General features: G+C 37.8%; 4 protein-coding genes across 4 annotated transcripts in view; 1 reads left to right on the top strand and 3 right to left on the bottom strand.

The window, feature by feature from the left end:
* LOC123010056 (33 kDa inner dynein arm light chain, axonemal) overlaps nucleotides 1–3,390 on the bottom strand; it is a 6,303-nt gene extending 2,913 nt beyond the window's left edge. Inside the window, exons 1-3 of the mRNA XM_044406689.1 lie at nucleotides 3,267–3,390; nucleotides 420–638; nucleotides 9–368 (exon numbers count right to left, since the gene is read on the bottom strand). Of these exons, the coding sequence (XP_044262624.1) occupies nucleotides 9–368; nucleotides 420–638; nucleotides 3,267–3,365 (678 nt within the window). The 5' untranslated portion in view covers nucleotides 3,366–3,390. The remainder of the gene's footprint in view (nucleotides 1–8; nucleotides 369–419; nucleotides 639–3,266) is intronic.
* Nucleotides 3,391–3,753: 363 nt separating this feature from the next.
* On the top strand, nucleotides 3,754–4,497 carry LOC123009863 (28S ribosomal protein S24, mitochondrial). Its single transcript, XM_044406412.1, has 3 exons — nucleotides 3,754–3,899; nucleotides 3,947–4,118; nucleotides 4,165–4,497. The coding sequence occupies exons 1-3, from the start codon at nucleotides 3,876–3,878 to the stop codon at nucleotides 4,452–4,454; spliced, it is 486 nt and encodes a 161-aa protein (XP_044262347.1). The 5' UTR covers nucleotides 3,754–3,875; the 3' UTR covers nucleotides 4,455–4,497.
* A 2,564-nt stretch (nucleotides 4,498–7,061) lies between these two features.
* LOC123009768 (titin-like) lies at nucleotides 7,062–13,092 on the bottom strand. The gene is made up of 6 exons (XM_044406285.1): nucleotides 12,898–13,092; nucleotides 12,520–12,781; nucleotides 12,399–12,475; nucleotides 12,144–12,350; nucleotides 9,227–12,094; nucleotides 7,062–9,161 (listed from the first exon to the last, which is right to left on the bottom strand). The coding sequence occupies exons 2-6, from the start codon at nucleotides 12,678–12,680 to the stop codon at nucleotides 7,396–7,398; spliced, it is 5,079 nt and encodes a 1,692-aa protein (XP_044262220.1). The 5' UTR covers nucleotides 12,681–12,781; nucleotides 12,898–13,092; the 3' UTR covers nucleotides 7,062–7,395.
* Nucleotides 13,093–14,327: 1,235 nt separating this feature from the next.
* The window catches only part of LOC123009999 (von Willebrand factor A domain-containing protein 8), a 15,204-nt gene continuing 9,359 nt past the window's right edge, over nucleotides 14,328–20,172 (bottom strand). The window contains exons 6-9 of the mRNA XM_044406604.1: nucleotides 15,084–17,809; nucleotides 14,844–15,033; nucleotides 14,558–14,796; nucleotides 14,328–14,504 (exon numbers count right to left, since the gene is read on the bottom strand). Coding sequence (XP_044262539.1) covers nucleotides 14,399–14,504; nucleotides 14,558–14,796; nucleotides 14,844–15,033; nucleotides 15,084–17,809 — 3,261 coding nt within the window. The 3' untranslated portion in view covers nucleotides 14,328–14,398. The remainder of the gene's footprint in view (nucleotides 14,505–14,557; nucleotides 14,797–14,843; nucleotides 15,034–15,083; nucleotides 17,810–20,172) is intronic.

Below are 20,172 nucleotides of genomic sequence, written 5' to 3'. Positions count from 1 at the left end.
GCTATTTCTTCAGTGTGCTTCCTCTCTTCGGCTAACCTCGTTTCGGCTGCTCGTCGATCGGCTTGTTCCGCYCGCTGCTTCAACTCGATTATTTGATGCTCCAATTCTTGTTTTTCCCTTTTCAAATCCTCAACATCTTGTTGCAAATCACTCTTGCCTTGTTCGGCTTGTAGCGCTTTGCGCATCCCGAACGCAATACTGCTGCAATACAAGGCCTGGTAGGCCTCAATGGTCATGCGCATTTCGTCCCTCACGCGCAATAATAGTAGGCCGCGCTCGGCGCAGTTGATCGTCACTTGTCGGATGATTTCGTCGAAACATTGAGTGTACAACTCGCGACGTACGGGACAAATCCCAGTTTCGCGGGCCTAAAAAATACAAGAATTAAGAAGCGCCATCTGTTGTTGATTTTGGCCAACTTGTTGTTGTTGTAGTCTCATATCGAGTTGTTCTTGTAAATTGATGACGTCTAGACGCGTTGCAGGGGTTGTGGAGACGTTTTGCCTCCATAGTTGGCCCTCCTCCTCCCATTCTTTGGGGGGGAGGATCGTGTTGAGGATCTCTTCGGTTTCGCGACGGGCGTCGGTTAGAATCGCCGCGGATTTGGCACGAGTGTGCGATTCTTCAGCTGAGCGCTCCTGAAAATTCAGTTTCAGGAGGAGAAAATTTCAATTTCAGGAGATAAATTGAGTTTTGCGAGGGGAAAAGTTAAGTTTCAGAAGAAAAATTGGGTTTTGGGGGGAGAACAGTTGAGTTTGAGGAGGAAACTGTTGAATCTGAAGACGAGAAAAGTTGAGCTTGAGGAGGAGAAAAATTGAGTTTTGGGAGGGGAAAAGGTAAGTTTCAGGAGAAAAATTGGGTTGGGAGGAGGACAGTTGAGTTTGAGGAGAAAACTGGTGAATCTGAAGACGAGAAAAGTTTAGTTTGAGAAAAAAAGTTGAGTTTGACGGGGAAAATGTTGAATCTGAGTGGGAGAAAAGTTTAGTTTGAGGAGAAGAGAAGTTTTGTTTGAGGAGGAAAAAGTTGAGTTTGAGGAGGATAAAAATTGCGTTGAGTTTGAGGAGAAAACTGTTGAATCTGAAGACGAGAAAAGTTTAGTTTGAGAAAAAAGTTGAGTTTGACGGGGAAAATGTTGAATCTGAGTAGGAGAAAAGTTTAGTTTGAGGAGAAAAGAAATCTTGTTTGAGGAGGGAAAAGTTGAGTTTGAGGAGAAAAATTGTGTTTGAGGGGGAAAAAAGTTGAGTATGACGAGGACAATGTTGGATTTGAGGACGAGAAAAGTTGAGTTTGAGAAGAAGAAAAATTGCGTTTGAGGAGGAAAAAGTTGAGTTTGACGAAGAAACTGATGAGTCTGAGGACGAGAAAAGTAAAGTTTGAGGAGAAAAGTTGAATCTGAGGAAGAAAAAAGTTGAGTTTGAGGACGAGAAAAATTGAGTTTGAGAACGAGAAAAGTTAGTTCAAGGAGGAAAAAAAGTTGAGTTTGAGGAAAAGGGAAGTTGTGTTTGAAGAGGCAAAAAGTGAAGTTTGAGTAGGAGAAAATAAGGAAAATGTTGAATCTGAGGAGGAAAAAAGTTGAGATTGAAGAGAAAAGTTGAGTTTGAGTAGGAGAAAATTTTAGTTTGAGAAGAGAAGTTTTGTTTGAGGAAGAAAAAAATAAGTTTGAGGAGAAAAGTTGAGTTTGACGAAGAAACTGTTTTGTCTGAGGACGTGAAAAGTTGAGTTTGAGGAGAAAAATGTTGAGTCTGAAGACGAGAAAGGTTTATTTTGAGAAAAAAGATAAGTTTGAGAAGAAAAAATAAGTTTGATAAGAGAAAAATAGTGCTTGAAGAGGAAAATGTTGAGTTTGAGGAGAAAAATTGAGTTTGAGGAAAAAAGTTGAGTATGACGAGGAAAATGTTGAGTCTGAGGAGGAGAAAAGTTGAGTTTGAGGAAAACTGTTGAGTTTGACGAAGAAACTGATGACTCTGAGGACGATAAAAGTAAAATTTTGAGGAGAAAAGCTGATCTTGAGGAGGAAAAAAGTTGAGTTTGACGAGGACAATGTTGGATTTGAGGACGAGAAAAGTTAGTTCAAGAAGGAAAAAAGTTGAGTTTGAGGAAAAGAGAAGTTGTGTTTGAGGAGGCGAAAAGTGGAGTTCGAGTAGGAAAAAAGAACGAAAATGTTGAATCTGAGGAGGAGAAAAATTAATTTGAGGAGGAAAAAAGTTGAGTTTGACAACGAAAATGTTGAGTCTGAGTAGGAGAAAAATTGAGTTTGAAGAGAACAGTTGAAATTGAGGAGGAAAAAAGTTGAGTTTGACGAAGAATTTGTTGAGTCTGAAGATGAGAAAGGTTAAGTTTGAGGAGAGAAATGTTGAATTTGACGAAGAAAATTTTGAGTACGACGACGAGAAAAGTTGACTTTGAGGAGTAAAAAAGTTGAGTATGGGGAGAAAAGTTGAGTTTGACGAGGAAAATGTTGAGTCTGAGGACAAGAAAGTAAGTTAAGTCTGAGGAGGTAAAAGGTTGAGTTTGAGGAGGAAAATGTTGATTCTGAGGGCGGGAAAAGTTGAATTTGAGGAGGAAAAAAGTTGGGTTTGACGAAGAAAATATTGAGTCTGAGGATGAAAAAAGTTGAGTTTGCGGAGGAAAATGTTAAATCTGATGAGGAGAAAAATTGAGTTTGAGGAGGACAGTTGAAATTGAGGAGGAATAAAGTTGAGTTTGAAGACGAGAAAAGTTAAGTGTGAGGAGAAAAGTTGAATTTAAGGATAAAAAAAGTTGACTATGACGAGGAAAATGTTGAGTCTGAGCACAAGAAAAGTTAAGTTTGAAGAGAAAAGTTGAGTTTGAGGAAGAAAATGTTGAAGACAAAAAAATTGAGTTTGAGATCAAGAAAAGATAGTTTAAGGAGAAAAAAAGTTGAGTTTGAGGAGAAAAGTTCAGTTTCACAAAGAAAATATTGAGTCTGAGTAGGAGAAAAGTTGAGTTTGAGGAGGAGAAAAATTGTTTTTGAGGAGAAAAATGTTGAATTGAGGATGAGAGAACTTGAGTTTAAGGAAAATGTTGAATCTGAGGACGAAGAAACTTGAGTTTGAGGAGGAGAAAAGTTGAGTTTGAGGAGGAAAAAGTTCAGTTTAACGAGGAAAATGTTGAGTTTTAAAATGAGAAAAGTTTAGTTTGAGGAGAAAAATTAAGTTTGACGAGAAAAATATTGAGTTTGATTAGGAGAAAAGTTGAGTTTGAGGAGAAGAGAAGTTGCGTTTGAGGAGAAAAATGGGAAGTACCTTAGCAAGAGTAGGTTTCTTTTCTTCGTGTTTCGTAACAAGGACTGGATTGTCATATTTTACAAGGGTTGTGCTTAGGGGGATGATACGTTCGGCCATTTTTCAAACTTTGACAGAATATCGATCAAATTTCAATAAGGCGTCATGGTAATACGGTGTTTTCGCGCTTTAATTTGAATACCGAAAACAGGAAACTGTAATGTGGGTAAAGTTTTTTATTTGTTATAAAAAATTATCAACAAAAAAAGGAAATTTGTTTTGTTCCACTACTGATCTGTGGTAGAAACATTATCAGTTTTTTAATTATTTAATACCAAAAAATAAATGACAGTCGCTGGAGGTACTATTTTTATAGATCACTCAGTATAATTAAAAAAAAAACTCCTAATGAAAAATTTGGGTATTTAACACAATAAATTGACGATTTAATCAAATGGATTATTTCTTTATGTAAAACTGACAAAAAATACGTTCAGTAACATTACAGTAATCTGTAATCCCATCACGTTACAGTTTTCTTTCTATATGAACAGCGCCATCTTCCCAAAATTCTCACTCGTTCAAAAACCAACCTAACCAAGAAAACGAATCATACAAATTCGCTCAAAAATGTCTCTCCCGCATCTCAGAAACGTAAGTACCCCTTTTAAAGAAACTTAACCTCACTTCGGCGCCCCCAGGTCCTGCGCCCACCCACCCTCCACCGCCTCTTGCACACCTCCACAGTGTGCCCCAAATCGCAATCAGGCCGCTATCGCATCACCCCCAGGAAGGACCTAGCCCTCACTTACGAAATGGCCAATCCGCCCCACCAAATCGCCCATCGCAAGACCTGGAACTCGTGGAACACTTGTAAGTTGCATTCGAGGCAAAACAAGGGGGCTCATTGTGATTTCAGCCAACTTGGAGGGCGGCCTAAGGGCCTCCGAGACCGCAATTGAGGACGTTTTCATCCGCAAGTTTATGACCGGGACTTGGCATGCGTTGTTTTTGAGCGAAATTATCATCAAAAGACAACATAATATCATAAGGATCGCTGGGATTGTTAGGAGGAGTGTTAGTGCGAGGAAAATGTACTTTTTGATCGGGTATACAGAAGAATTGTTGAGTTTTTGGTTACAGAGTCCTGTAAAAGTCGAGTTACAGACAGTGGGCGATAAGCGCGACGTTGTCTTTAAATACATTTAGGAATTTGATTAATTTTTTTTGAATAAAATTGTACATTAGAGGATTAGAGCAACACAATTTTTTTCCCTGAAACTAATAAGCGACTTATGCAACCAGTAATACGTTTGGAAAGAATTGGACACAAATTGAATGAAATGTGTTTTTAGACATGTAGTGTCTGTAAATTTGCGTCCGTGCAATTTTTTTGTACAAAAAACAGCAAAAAATAAGTTTTTTTCTAATTGACTTATGCAACCTGTAATACAACTAAAAAAGTTGTGTTAAAAATTGAGTTTTAGTTTATAAAAATAAACAAATTAGAATATAATTTATTTGAAATAAAAATTGTGAACTACCAGGCTTATGCAACTAGTAATACGTCTATACTAAACTTGGGAATTAAATAAAATACTGTATTTTATTTGATACAAATAACTTATAAAGTGCAATTTTTGCAGCTTTTTATTAACACAAAATATAGTTTTTTCATAAAGCTAACGCAACCAGTAATACACCTCTACTACATGAACTCCCCCAAAGAATTAAATAAAAAATGAATTGTTTCTTGATAATAATGTAAAAAGCAGTGTTGCCAGGCTTGGTGAACTTTCACCAGATCTAGTAACTTTTATTTCCAGTAATTTAATAAAAACTTCTGTAAAAATTCCAATATTTACAGTGATTTTCTCCAATTGAAAATGATAATTTTTATTTTTTTTTGAGCATTTTTTTCGTTTTTTAGCCAGAAACTTAATTAGGTGTTTTGCTACATTTTCTTAAAATAATTTAACAACCATAAATTGCTTAAAAATTGGAGTTCTGTTTGTTTTTTTTAAAGATGTTACTAAAAATGACAATCTACATTTTCAAAAATGTCATTTCTGGTTGCCTATCTCAACGTTTAAAAATTGTGGTTGCTTTTATTTTACTACAAAAATAATAATCTACGTAATTTTTTTCAAAACAATAGTGTATAATCGGTTGCCTATCTCAACATAAAATTAAAATGAAGGGTCACAATAATCGCCACAAACTTTTCCCTCTTTGCTACAGCATAAATTACAATTAAATTACAAAATTCCGTTCAAAACAAGCCAAAAATTTAACAAAATAAGCCAAAAACGCTGCTATTTTTCAAGTGTTTAAGCCCGTTTTCCACTTAAAAAAGTCAAAAAATAGGCCGAAAATGCGTGTTTTTGTACTAAAATTCAGGTTTTTCGCTAAAACAAATCAAAAAAATAACAAATAAAGTCGAAAATAACGCTATTTTTGCATATTTCGGCCGTTTCGACACGTTTTTTGAGTGGATTTTTATGCTAAAAACTGTGAGATTTTGCCATACCGAGTAAAAAAATCACTAAACTGTGATAAAAAAAGATTTTTTAGATTTTTACACAACAAAACGTAAACTTTCCTTAAATTTTTCAACTCGAAATTGGTGTTTTTAATTTTTTTGCGATGGCAACACTGGTAAGTCAATAATATGCAGTGTTGTCAGTGATTTTCATGTTAGTCTGATGATTTGGTGAAAGCTTTTGTAAAAATTCTAATATCTGGCGATTTTTTGGAAATGAAAAAAACTGTTTTTCGAGCAATTCTCACGTTTATAACCAGAAACTTGGTTATTTCGTCAATTTTTTCAAAAAAAGTCGAAGTTTTTTACAAAATTTTACTAGATAGGATCGAAAATGACAATTTATTTTTGTCTTTTTCGAATAATTTTTCAGTTAGAAATTATTTCGCAAAATTTCGTTAAAAACAAGTCAAAATATCAACCAAAAACTGCGTTATTGTTGCCCTTTTCAAGTGTTTAAGCGCGTTTTTTAGATACAAACAAAGAAAACTCTAAAAATTTCGTTGAAGCAGAGAAAAAAATTAAAAATTAAATCGAAATTGATTTTATTTTAGTTTGTTTCGCTCGAGTTACTTCGTTTTTGAACCAGAGGCTCATTTATCTTATAAAATCTGGTTTTACTCGATTTTTGAGCAAAATAAGAATGTTTTTAGCTAATACGAATTCAAAAAGCAACGAATTAAGTCGAAAATTACATTAATTTTGCATTTTCTGGAGTCTTAGTACGTTTTCCTGCTAGAAATGCAATAATTTTGCAAAATTTTATCAACAAGCCAAAAAACACAGAAATAGGCTGAAAATGGTAATTTTTTTGCTTTTTCGAAGATTCAAACAGATTTTTAAGCTGAAACTCCTCTAACTTGATCATTTCACACGCCCAAAAATTACAAAAAGGATTGTTATTTTGTTTGTTTTATTCAATTTAACTGATTTCTAAGCAAAATTAAGACAAAAATAAGTTCAGAAACCACAAAGTTTGGCCAAAAACGCGCTTAAGCACGTCTTTGTACTAAAATCTCAAGTTTTGCCTGAAAAATCGAGAAATTAAGTCATTTCTCGAGCGTTTTTCAGCCAGAAACACAATTATTTCGCAAAATTTTATTGAAAATAAGCTTTTTTCAAGAGTTGAGCAAACTTTTAACGTGAAAACTGTGTGCTTCCCAATCTGGTGAAAATTTGGTAAATCTGGTGAATTTTATGTTTTTGATGTGGAACACTGGTAATATGAAATTTTGGTAGGTTTTTTGGTTAAAGCTCGAATTAGACAAGGCTGATAGGTATATCAGAAATATGATTAATTTTTTATTACAATAAAATTATACATAACATAATCTTTAAAAGAACATTATCTCTAGCTTACTTAACGTGTCTTAATCAAGATTAAAATCCTATCCAGTACCAACTTCATCACACGAAAAATGACACATGGAAGCTACTCTAACATACATCTACAATAAGCATAACTTGACCTAAGTGTGCATATATGTCTTACCTATCATAATCGTTAAAAAGATATGAATAAAAAAGAAGCATCATCTTTATGTACACTCGTACATAAATTTAACAATTAATATATACAAAAATCCCCCTCCTCCAATTTACACTTATTTACACCTCAGTCGAATTCGCCTCTTTCTCCTCCCCCTCCAATTTCGTCACAATTTCCGGCTGGACCGGAATTTCGCACGAATCCTCATTCACAGTATTCGGACTACTCGTCTCAGTCACCGATCCCGGATTCGACTCGTCCTTCTCCTTCTGGGAGGACAAAACCGCCGACAAATCAAACATATCAGGGGGGGGCTCACTCAAAGAACTACACATTTCGCCCCCAAGTGTACACAACCCCTCACTCTCATCATTCCCCCCCTTCTCATCATCCTTCGGCTCATCTTCGGTCAAAATCGGCATACTTCGATCCGATTCGAGACTCGGCAACGAATAGTAACTCATCTCTGAACACGTGACTATTGCCGACTCGCTTATTGGTAATGATAATTCTATGTTACTAGGCAACGAAACTTGTTGCTGGGATACAGTCTGTGATATATTAGGATCGGTGATTGTGATTGGTAGATCGACTGTTTTAGGTACTGGTGCTAAAATATCACTCTCATCAATCTTTTTACTATTGGTCGATGGGACTTCAAGCGGTGTCATGATTGGTGAATTCAAAGTTAAGCTTGTTTCTAATACGTTACCGACATTAATCGGATATAGACTACTATTTGGACTCAATTGTGAGACTTTTTGGCCATTATTTTGTTCACCTTGAAATACATCAGTGTCGGCGAGGGCAGCTGCAAGGATATCTTGATTTTTCGATGGTTGTGTAGCAAAAATCGGATTACCCCCACCTTCACTACTTTCCGCCATATTTAAATTATCTGTATTGACTGATAATAACATTTGATTGTCGGAATCTGTATTTATTAGAATTTGTTGACCATCAGCATGAATCAAAATTGAACCTTCAGCATTTGCTAATATATTTGCCAAATCTGTATTACCTTCAGTTAGTGATTCTAGAAATTTTTGTGCAGCTATGGGATCCCCCGTTACAATTAATTGTTGTCCATCGGGTTTTTCCTCCTCTTTTGTGACAGGTGGCGCCACCACTTCTTCACTTTTAACCTCCGACTGTGTTGTTGTTGTTGTTGCTGCTGTTGTTGTTGTTGTTATTCCCTCACTTTGATCGATTTGTAAAACCGTATTCCCTAAATCCCCACCTAATCCCAAATTGGGATCAAGTGATAATAACGCTTCATTATTCAACGGTGTTAAATTTCCACTTTCATCCAATGTTACCAACATATAGGATTGTGGTTGACCATCAATAGTCTCACTTGGTAATGCCAAAATTTGGCCTTCTGTGATCGTCGTTTGATTACCCATAGCGTCCTGTATTACCAACTGATGAAGGGATTTACCCTCCTGTTGTTTTTCCACTTCGGGTTTTTTCGGTGATATTGGTGCGAGTGGGGGAACCGGTTCGGTTTTTTTCGGACTATCAATTTTCTTCACATATGAACGTCGTACTGTCGACGTTTTATTTTTATAATTCAAAATCTCTTGTTTTTGTTGTAATACACCGCTTGCTTTGATCGCTTCGATTTGTTCAGCGACTTGTTTATCTAATAATGCATCATCAGTACCTTGAATTTTACGTACAGTTTGGCCATGTTGATTTTTAATAAGAATGGTTTTTTGTTGTAATGGTGGTGGTTTAATTGGTACTTTTTGACTTTGCATTTGTATTTTACGACCGATTGGTTTTTTTAATTGTGTTAAAACACGACTCGGAGTGATGGTTTTAGTGATTAAACCACTAGAACCAGGCATTGAACCATCCTTAGCCTTCTGGATTATATTACCTGTGAAAAAAAAAAAAAACAAGTTATATGTGATTAGTAGTTGCAATAGCTCGGCTTCGCCTCACCTTTCATCACAGTTTTAATTTTCGTACCTTGATTTTGGTACCCCATCATTTTTTGTTGTGCTGGTGTTAGAAGTACACGTTGTTGTTGTCCTTGTTGATCTGTCAAAATCATTATTTTATTTCCGGATGGTTCCGGTGCTATATTTTGCACTTTAGTTAAAGTTCCCGCACTTTTAACAATTTGTTTTTTACCCACTGTATATTTACTTGTTGTTGCTGTAGCTGTTGGTTGTGTTACAATAACAAATTTTTGTTTCGGACTAAATGAATTTTGTTTGATCAGTTTGGTACCCATAGTACCTAGAATTTTGGGTGTTTTTATCAATTTGGTGCCAGATGAAGATATTGATTTATTAATAACACGCATTTGACTTGGGATTGCTTTTTTAACGATTTTCGGTTGCTCGGCTGGTGCCTCGGATAAATAAATCGGCATATTTTCAATCGATTCCGGTGTGAGAATCTGATCGGAGAGCACAATCGGCATTGAATTAATATCAAAAACATTATCATCAGAGGTTGGTACCCCTGGTTGGATTATTTCACCAGCTGGTGTAATTATTGTCTGTTGTAAAATCTTCGCTTTGCCTCTTTTCTTCACCGATGTTGCAGTTGATGAAACTTGTAATTTTTTCAAATCCATTCCTGTTGTATTTTTCTTCAGTTTTTTCACCGGTATTTCTTCATTTTCCTCTTCTTCTTCTTCTTCTTCCGTTTTATTACCTTTTTGTATGATAAAAGCGTCGATTTCGTCAGGATCGTGTAAATTACGTTTCGAGGTGACTTTTTGTACAGAAACTGAAGCAGTAGTGGGGGTAATCGGTTTAATTATCTTCTCGGATAAAATAACCGGTTTGTTTGAGGTTGTAACCGGTTTAATAATTTTACTAGTTGGCGATTTAATGATGAATTTCTTCGTCACTTTTGTACTATCTTTAGGCACTTTTATCGTTTTCGGTTTTTCGGTTAAACGTTCGAGGAGTTTTGATGGAGGATTATCTTCTTCCTTATCTTCATCATCTTTTGTTTTTTTATCGACGATTTGTGACGGTATATGTTCTTCTAAATCCATTAAATCGTCATTCTTTTTTGTTTCTTCAGTTTTTGTTTCACTCACTTCGCTCGTTTCACTATTATTACTATTACTATTACATTCGGAGAAATCCATTGAGAAATTGGTCAAAGTGACGGGTTTTTTACACGTTGCTGTGATTTCAACTTGACTATCAGCTAAGTCTTTTTCGGAAACTTTAGTCAAATTACCATCGATTGGTACCATTTCCGTTTCCGGTTTTTCCACAAATGGTAACTTAATTTCTTCATTTTCTTCTTCTATTGGTTTTTCTTCTTCCAATTGCGAAACCATTGCAAGTGTGCTCAATGCAGACATTTCTTCTTCACCTTTATTAAAATTACTCAAATTTGTTTTGATAGCAATATCAATATCACCCGAATCCGATTTGATTCGAACCTCATTTGGGGCGCTTTCTTCTTCTTTTTCTTCTTCGATTTTGTCATTTTTAGGACTCTCTTCCTTCTTCTGCAAATCGAAAAGAAAATCGTTGAGATAATCATCGATTGGATTGATCTTTTCGATTTCTTCATCAAGTTTCTTCATTTCTTTTTCTTCAATTGGAAGCTCTTCGACTTGCTTAACCACATCCTCTTCCTCGTCTTTCTTCACTTCTTCCACACTTTTCCTCTTGTCTTTTCGGTACGATTCCAAAATCTTGCTTCTGGGTGACCGATGTGATTTCTTCGTTTTGCTCACTTCTGGTTCTTCATCGCCTAGTTTTGACATAATCTGACATTTCAATTTCGATATTTGAAGATTTGATTCGATCTTATCTTCTTTAGGTTCGATCTTTTCTTCTTTGGGTTCGATCTTTTCTTCTTCTTCTTCTTCTTTTTCGGATTCGGCTGTTTTGTGTTCGGGTGGTGGTTCGACCGCTTCCACTACCACTTTCCCTTTCTTCTCTTCTTCTTCCTGTGCTTTGCGTTGTTCGTTTTGCAACAATTCGAAATCTTCAAATGATTTAACGAAACGTTTCTTCGGATTGGTTAATTTCGTTGCAACTTCCGTTTTGATATTATTTTGTGGTTTCACTTCCGGTGGTACGTCTGGTAAATCGGGTACTGACGTCGATTCCATTAAATCTTTAAATTCGTCGCTACTTTTCGTCGTTTCTTCAGTTTCTTCTTCAATTTCGCTTGATTTCGGGGGGATTACACGTGGGATTTTACGTCCGGCTGTGGTCTCACCTAACGTTTCTTCTTCTTCATCGTCGAAATCAAAACACGATTTGTGCTCTTTTTCTTCATTTTTGTTGTTTTCTTCATCTTCATTTTTTTCTTTACTTGTTTCGACTTCTTCGTTTTCACTGTCGGACCATTCGGCGAGGAGATTCGTCCTAATGTCAATTGTGGGTTCTTCATTTCGTTTTGGTTTCTTCTTCGGTGAGGTGACTCTTCTTCTTCGTTTCGGTTTCGGCTTTTCTTCCTCACTATCGGTGTCGAGGAATGCCGAACTAGAATTCGTGTGGTCATCATCGGACGTTATATGTTTAATTATCTTCGATTTCTTCTTTTTCGGTACAGTTTTCTTTTTTACCGGCATAGGCGACGCGATTCCTTTAATATGACATTTGACGTGAAACAACATCACGTCGATTCGATTCGTTTGAAAATTACAAGACGAACAATTGAACGTTTTGTTTGGTTCGGCATTTAATTTGACGATTTCTTCGTCACCACTGGAGTTTTCGACGTCTTTACCCGGAAATTGGACCCGGATGTGGGCCTCGTAGTCGTCACAACCCAGAAATCGACGATGGGTGATGTTCAATTTGGGTTTTTTACCCGAATTTTCTGGAAAAATTCTTGTTTAGTTAAGGAAATTGGGCGAGTGGGGGGCTACTTGAACTGCGTCCCCGGGCGTGTTTCCCCTCCTTGGGGGTCTTCTTGGGCGCGGGGCTGCCGAACACCTCCGCGATGATGTTGCTCCGCTTCTGGGGGGCGAAAATGGGGTCTGCGAGGATGTTGGGGTTGCCGTCAGTGCGTATTTCGGCTAAAGACACGTCCCCTGGGAATTTCTCCATGTGGGGGTTATTAGCCCGGAAGGAGTCTGCAATTCAGGGGGGTTATAACCGTCTCTTGACACACTACGACTCACCCATTCCCTTTTTAATAAACTCATTTTTGCGCTCGCAGTTGTAGTTATAAATCTGATTGGGGGTTTTGACAAACTCACTAGAAAAGTTAGGTTAGGGTGGTTTTTGCAAGGGTTGACTTACTAAGTGGCCTCGTTGAAGAACTTGACGATGGCTAGGGGGGGTTTCTTGGAGGTGAAGTCCTCGGGGGCGTTTTCTGTGACCTCTCCGGGCCACCAACAAGGCCCCAATTTCACCCAAACAATGTCGCCGTCTTTGTATTTCGGGCCTTCGTCGTCGGTCATTTTTGCCGTTTCATTGATTTTTCCCCTAAAAAAGGTTAAAAGGGGCTGTGGTGCCGCTCCTGGGACGGTTTAGTCGTATTTGGGGCTGCGATTACAGGGATCTGCGTAAACCATTTCTAATTATTTTAGTGGCAATCGAGGGGTGAGGGAATGGCTGGGGCGAAGTCAGGGGGCACACAAGGGGGCGAAAACACTCCCAACCTGTGTTTATTTTTACCTTCAGAATGCGAATTGTTTCACTTGTCACCGACGTACATGATTATCCCATGGTACCATGCGGCTTGGCGTCGCCAGACCGCCAACCTAACAAACAAATAAACACTAATAAATGCACTTTTCTCGCACGATTTTCACGATTTTCCGACAATGAAACACTGAGATAAGCCCCGGGAAAACACCAAAACGCATTTGGGACAAAAACAATCCTTGGGGTACCACAAACAAAACACTAGTTTGCAACCATGGGTTGGCAACGCCGTTTCCCCTAACTGGCATCGGGCGAGAACCGAGAAAATTTTTCAGGCATTTTCATTTTCAGGAATTTTCACACACGGGAAACAATTTCCCAAATATCAGCTTTTAATTCATTGCCTCATTATCAATTTAGTTGCCAATTTTGGTAAAGCATCAATGTTTCTGACGTTTTTCTAAAATGGGGGCCACGTAATAAATAAATCGGTGCAAATGGTTTGTCTTCTGAGCCCTTTGAAGGGCCCTGGTTTTAATTGTGTGTAAATTAGGTTTTTCCCTCCAATTTGAAAAGTGAGGTTATGTAATGCCACTAACCCGTTGAAGTTTTAAAAAAAAACAGGACGGTTTAAGGGGGCAAAAAACACATTCAAATCGTTTATTTAATATATTCGGTGTTTTTCACTGTCATCGTATAAATTACAAATCAACAATGAATCGAATAAACAGCACAATGTAGGCAACCAGTTATACAACTCAGATTTTTATTATTACATTAAATTATTATAATTGTGATTTTGTTGTTACCGAATGCACTATTGATTACGCTATGCACTAAGAATGTTATCAATAACACTCATATTGTAAATTTTAAATAACTTTTATTAAAAGTCAAGCAACCATCAATACAAGCATTTTTATTTTTAGGCAATTTAATCAATTGTTATAAAAAACGTTGTTTCTATTATTAGTTACATTTAACAAGCATTTATTTCTCTTTTGTTTTTATATTTCAATAGTTGGTTACATAATTTGGCCAAATTCGATTTTTGGACAATAAAGTCGACTTAATAGAATATAACACATATTTGAATCATTTATGTAACACAACTTATGTTTTTCGTTGTTATTACATTTGTATAAATAATTAATAAACAAAAAATACAAAAAACTAATATAAAGACAAGCAACCAATTATACACCACAAATTTGTAATTGTTACATAAAATTATTATGACTGTATATTTATTAATACCAAATCGACTAATAATTAATGCTTTAAGAAATTAAATTCAATAACGGTAATAATATAACATTTAAAGCGTTAGTACGTAAGTGTAAAATAGGCAACCAACTATGCACTTAAACTTTTTCTTGTTGCAATAATGTTTTTGTAATTATTCAAGTCTCACTGTGATATTTTCAAGTAATTAAATCAACTGTCATTGTTGAAAGACATTTTTAATAATAAAATATATTTCTCTTAATACATATTTACAATTAAAATTCGTTTACCCCTACCCACCCCCTCATATATTGATAACCGACGAGGAGAAGATTTGTTTCAAGATTTGGGGCAATTGTGTGACGTCTCGACAGATAAAAGCACGTCCAGCTGGCAATTTTTGCGTTAATCTGAAACATAAAATTCGTAGAAAAAATATATGTATGCCACTCGTGCGCCATACCTCTCAGCTTGGTCCCCTAACCCCCCTATAAAAACAACATAGGCACTAACATTAGCTTTCGAGGTCAAAACCTGAGCCAACTTGGATGGCGGTATACTATACCGTTCCAAATTCGCATCAGAAAGCACAATGACAATCCCCTCGTCACAATCTTCCTCAGCGAGCGAATTAATCGCCTCCTCAGCGGCCTCTAGTGTGTGATCACCGGACCAACAATACTGCGCATGCGCATGCATGATCTACAACGACTCGTAGAAAAAATCTCAAGTGTAAGTCGTGCACATACCCGGACTATATCCAATCGTTCTTTGTTGTTTTTCGGGGGTTCCTTCAACTTGACAATGGGGATAGAGGGCGCTTCGCCCGAATGGCCGATAATATCGTATTGGATTTTATCGGCGAAGCCTTGAAACGCTTCCATGACCAACACAGCGGCTTCAAGCTCGCGATCTAGTCGCCCGTCGTAGCCATTAAACCTGGGTTTAGGGTCAATTAGGGGAAAAACCGGAGTTGTAGAAAAAATCACCTATACATACTCCCCGAAACGTCGACGACTAGTCTGAAGAGCTTCGGTTTGGTTTGGGGGGCCCCCATTTCGGGGTCCTGCTCCGCGCGTCTCCTGAAAATTGTCTTCTCCCCCAGGAGGCCGTCGATCAGTTTCACATCGTCCAATTCCCCGGAGGTTTGGTGGCGAGTCCAGTGGCGTTCCTTGTTTTTCGCCTGTAAATTCCCCAAAATCACCCTTAAACTCTGCACTTGACGTTCAACAGAGTGGTAGAATTGGTTGTAAAGCGAGGCGTCGTAACCACTCATCCCGATTTCTTTCAGTTTTTCCTGAAACGCCCTGCGCCCCATTTCACGAGCCGCCCTTTGGACGTGTTCAGGAACTGTGTTTTTCTCCTCATCGGACAGTTGGTACACCTTGTGGCCTTTGTCGAGCCGGTAGGGCCCCCCTTTCCCCCCCAGACCCGCCGTGTCTCGACCGCCACTCCCCCCAGCCCAGGTGTTTCCCCCAACATGGGGGTCATTCTCTGGGTCCTCCTTCCCGTGCTTGGGAGCGCTCACGTCCAAGTTACTGTCCCGATTTATGGTCACTTGAATTGGTTTTGTCTTTTTCGGGGTTTTCCCCCCCGGAAAACCATACTTCTCCAGGACTTCCCCCAAAGTGTCAATGACCTCCGACGAGTACCGATCAAAGTCGAACACGTTGTAAATCACCTCGTCCAGGTCCGAATCAGGGAATTTATTCAAATGTTTGACAATGTTGACAACCTCACGAGTGGAATATGGGTATGACACTAGGCCTTGGTCGGCCATATTGCGTAATTCCCCGAAGAGTTTGACGAGTTTTTTGACAGTTTCCAGGGGGACTCCAGGGCCGTACTGGCGCAAAAGTGTGATTTCCGCGTCCGCGTCGGGGTTTTCCACCGAGTGGCTGCTGAAGAGGTCCCCCAAGGCCCCGAAAAAGTCGTTCCCGAGGAAGGGGAATCCGGGCCTGTTCGCCAGTACTACCACCCTGAAATCGGGATGGATGGCGATATGGTCGGGTGGGGACCCATATGGGGCGATTCTGCGCCCATCGCTCAGTACCATCTGACCCGACTCGATCAAACTCTTCAAAATGCACGTCACGTGAGTGGGGGCCTTGTCGGCCTCATCCACCACCAAAACATGGCCGTTTTTGACAGCTTTGACAAGTGGCGAATCCTCATACACCAAAACGCCATCTTTGACAGTTGGCTGCACTGTTAGGGTTTGAACGGTGGTATCCCTATGCAACTGGATGTATTCACGTGGCCGATTCATTAATTGTAAAAACCGGTCAATAATCTTGTTCTTCCCGACTCCTTGATTCCCCACGAGGAGGATGTGTTGACCTAAATGGAAATCCTGGAGGAGTTTCTCCATGAGTTGGAGGTGTTGGGGGACGTCATAAAATAAAATTTCAGGGACTTTAGACAAATTTGACGTTTGGTAGACCTGAATCGATGATTGGCCAATTGTCAAGACGCCATTTTGTACCTCACATTTGACATTAATCGGGTCACGTGACCGGTTTGTCACACCTAACCTGTCAAATGTGCGTTCCAAAGCCTCCCGTGCTAATGATGGCAAAAATTTGATCATAAAAGTCGTTTCAAGGACGTCATAGAGACCAGTGGGGAATTTTGACATTCTTGCTGCTAGTCTCAATATTTGTCGCGTTGACAGATGGCCTGCTAGATTTAGTAGAGTTTGATCCCCACTGTGACGTAACACATGAGCCAACTCGATTATTTTGTGCATTTGTTGGGACACAGGGCCGTATTTGGAGGTCACAATGTGGAGTTCCTCCTGTTTGGTTAAAGTCCGGACCTGGTGGAACAAAAACAAGCTTAAAACCTCCGCTGTTAACCAATTGGTCGAATCCGGGGGTTCCCCGATTGCAACAATGCGGAAGTTGGGGTCAATGGGTAAAACCCCGCTTTGGGTGAGTTGCGCGTCAGTGAATTTGGTTTTGAGCAGTTGGTAGGACTGGTGACTGACAAGTCGTTTGCCGTCGTGGAGTTGCAATTCGCGGTTTTGGACCAATCGGTGAAGTACCGAAAGTGTGCTCGGGTGGATTCGGTGGATTCCGTCCAATATGGCGATTTTCCCCTCCAGTGCTGCCAACACTAGCGGCGATAGAGTCCAAACAGTGTCGCCATTTTCCAGTGTTGTTCGTTGTTGGATTAAGTCCCTAGCGGTCATGTCTTGGTATAAAACTATATTTTCGGTTTTTTTTCCCGCAATGTTGGCAACTTGTTGCACTAATAGGCTTTTACCGCAGCCTCGCGGGCCGATAATACAGAAATCTGCAATCTCCTCACTCTGTAACATTTCCTCAATCAATTTATTCTGATATTCGGTTTCGATGTAAGTTTTTTGAGGGTTTGGAGTCTCCAAAAACGATTTTATTTTTTTTGTAAAAGAGGAAAATGCTGTTTGGGGTTGTGGTGTGACGTCAAAGCTCCCCAAAAGTGACTCTAAATGTGTTATTTGCTCTTTGAGGAAAATCTTGTAGGGGTATAGGCGGAAAAAGAGGTCGTAAGGTGATAATTTGGGGTTGTTTTCGAGGATTTTTGCACCTAGGGTGAGATTATCGAGGGGGAAGTCGGGGAATCCCAGAGCGGCGCTTTCTTTCGATGATATTGCGAAAGCGCACGAGAGAAGTTTGGTGATTGTCGAGTCGGGGGCGGTGGGGGCGGCCGTTTTCATTTCTTGGTAGCACTCCTGAGCAAAAAAGAGATTTTTATTGTGGGAAATGAGGGAGGAAAGTGGACATTTCCCGCTCTCATCAAAACAAAAAGTGAAAAGTGCAGAAATGTTTTTTTTTTGAACAGTTATTACAAATTTTTAAATTTTGAAAGGGCTGAAATGCCCACTTTCCTCAAAGAAGGAGTAAAATATTTCTTTTTTTGTTTTTCCATAAAAAAATTTACTTCACTCAAATTTAGACGTTTATTTTCCTTAATAACACCTCTGAGCAAAAAAAAGAGAGGAAAGAGGACATTTACCGCACTTGTCGGAAAAAAAAATTAACAACAAGGGCTGAAATTGTCCACTTACCTCCTTTTAAAAAGTTAAGAACGGAAATTTGGTTGGATAGAGGCAAAAAAGTAATTTTTACTGTAAGAAATTGAGGGAGATTTTTATTGTGAGAAATGAGGGAGGAAAGTGGACATTTCCCGCTCTCGTCAAAATGAAACAAAAAGAAAAAAGTCCAGAAATGTTTTTTTTTTGAACAGTTACAACTTTTTTTTAAATTTTGAAAAAGTGATTTTTATTCTGAGTAATTGAGAGAGGAAAGGAAACATTTCGGTACTTGTCGAAAAAAGTCAGTGTTTATGAACAAAGTCTGAAATGCCCACTTACCTCCTCTAAAATGTAAAAACGCAAATTTGGTGGAACAGAAGAAAGAAAATATTTTTTTTCTTCTCAAAAAAATGTAACTTTAACTCAAATTTCGATTTCTACGTTTCTTAGGGCGAAAAAGTGATTTGCATTACTTTTCGAGGAAAAAATTTAAACAACTCAAATTTTTACTTTTCTTAGGGAGAAAAAATAATTTTTACTACGAGTAATCGGAGAATTTAAGCTTAAAACATGCAATTTTGAAGGGAGGGAAGAAAGTATCTCTTTTTTTTTCCCTCATTAAAAAATCCCCTCCCCTAAAATTTTGATTTTTTTTTCAGAGAGCAGTAAAAATTAGAAAAATTGCAACTTTTACTCACTCACTTACTTCCTCTAAAATGTAAAAACGCAAATTTGGTGGAACAGAAGAAGGAAAATATCTTTTTTTCCTTCTTAAAAAAAAAACTAACTTTACTCAAATTTTGATTTTTACGTTTCTTAGGGCGAAAAAGTAATTTGCATTACTTATCGAGAAAAAATTAACTCAAATTTTTACTTTTCTTGGTAATTCTGAGTAATTGAGGGAGGAAACGAATAATTTTCGGCACTTGTCGAAAAAAAACTGGGCTAAAATATCCAATTACTTAATAACGAACAGAAGAAAAGAATTTAAATTTTGACTTTTCTTAGGGAGAAAAAATAATTTTTACTACGAGTAATTGAAGAATTTAAGCTTAAAATATGCAAAAGTATCTCTTTTTTCCCTCATTAAAAAATTCCCTCCCCTAAAATTTTGATTTTTTTTTTCAGAGAGCAGTAAAAATGAGAAAATGAGAAAAATTGCAACTTTTAATTAAGTTTTCCCTCTGCGAATAATTAATTCCCGAGTTTCCAGTTGCGTGTAATTAAATCAAGTCATCGTTGCAATCGAGTTAAATTCCTTTAATAGTCTTCATTTATTTATTTTTGTATCTTTATCGACCTAACAACGTCGCTAAAAACCCGAAAAATTCACAATTCGTCATAATTGTGATTTTATCTTTTGCACGCGTTGGCAATAATGTAGTCCAAAATTAACTTTAAAAAGTCGAATTATCGATAATAGCATGAAAGCAAGGACACAATAGCCGGAAATTTCATTACTTAAATTGAATTAGAAACGACCCCTCGACCTCATCCACTCACACAATTTTTACACGGTTTTGGATTTTCGATTAGAACACCGATTAGATCTGCGTTTATTGTTTTGTTTGAAGCAATTCACACGAAAACGGTTAAATGTTTCCAGTTCATGCGAGCGAAAAGTACACTTTCCGAGCGAGAAATTGGCGTTTTGCGTGGTGAAATCAATTCGACAAGTTTGCGAATTGGTTTTGGCCATTTTTCGACTTGTTTTAACAATAATTAAGAAAGTTGGGCTCGTATTTGCGACAAAAATTGTACTTGGAAGTTTTAGAGAATCAAAATGGAGGTGATGATAGGTCATTATAGTGTCTATTAGTCTCTAAAATTTCATTAAAAATTTTTGTTTGGAACTATGCGAAAAAAATTCGTGTTTGGTATCGAGTGCAAAATTTTTTTTTTGCCTCAACTTCAATTCAAAAATTTATATCTTCCGAACCCGATTTTCTTCAACAATAAAATTTTCCACATTTATAGCCTTGGCTAATGTCTACTTCCTCCCAAAATTTTGTTCGAAAATATTGAGTGAAACAATACGAAAAAAATTCTTGTTTGGTATC

This window comes from Tribolium madens, unplaced genomic scaffold (genome assembly GCF_015345945.1).
Source record: "Tribolium madens isolate multiple individuals breed KSU strain unplaced genomic scaffold, Tmad_KSU_1.1 Scaffold_7;HRSCAF=85;Tcas5.2_LG10, whole genome shotgun sequence".
NCBI classification, from domain to species: domain Eukaryota; kingdom Metazoa; phylum Arthropoda; class Insecta; order Coleoptera; family Tenebrionidae; genus Tribolium; species Tribolium madens.
Note: the sequence above shows the minus strand (reverse complement) of the source record. Positions and strands in the feature narration are given on the sequence as shown.

What these genes read in the sequence shown, in the direction of transcription:
- LOC123009863 (XM_044406412.1), top strand. Translation starts at nt 3,876, where the DNA reads ATGTCTCTCCCGCATCTCAGAAAC. An exon ending in CTCTCCCGCATCTCAGAAAC is followed by an intron (nt 3,900 to 3,946) that starts GTAAGTACCCCT and finishes CGGCGCCCCCAG; the next exon opens with GTCCTGCGCCCACCCACCCT. An exon ending in CTGGAACTCGTGGAACACTT is followed by an intron (nt 4,119 to 4,164) that starts GTAAGTTGCATT and finishes TTGTGATTTCAG; the next exon opens with CCAACTTGGAGGGCGGCCTA.
- LOC123009768 (XM_044406285.1), bottom strand. Translation starts at nt 12,680, where the DNA reads ATGACCGACGACGAAGGCCCGAAATACAAAGACGGCGACATTGTTTGG. An exon ending in GTTTATTAAAAAGGGAATGG is followed by an intron (nt 12,351 to 12,398) that starts GTGAGTCGTAGT and finishes CCTGAATTGCAG; the next exon opens with ACTCCTTCCGGGCTAATAAC. An exon ending in CGCCCGGGGACGCAGTTCAA is followed by an intron (nt 12,095 to 12,143) that starts GTAGCCCCCCAC and finishes GAATTTTTCCAG; the next exon opens with AAAATTCGGGTAAAAAACCC.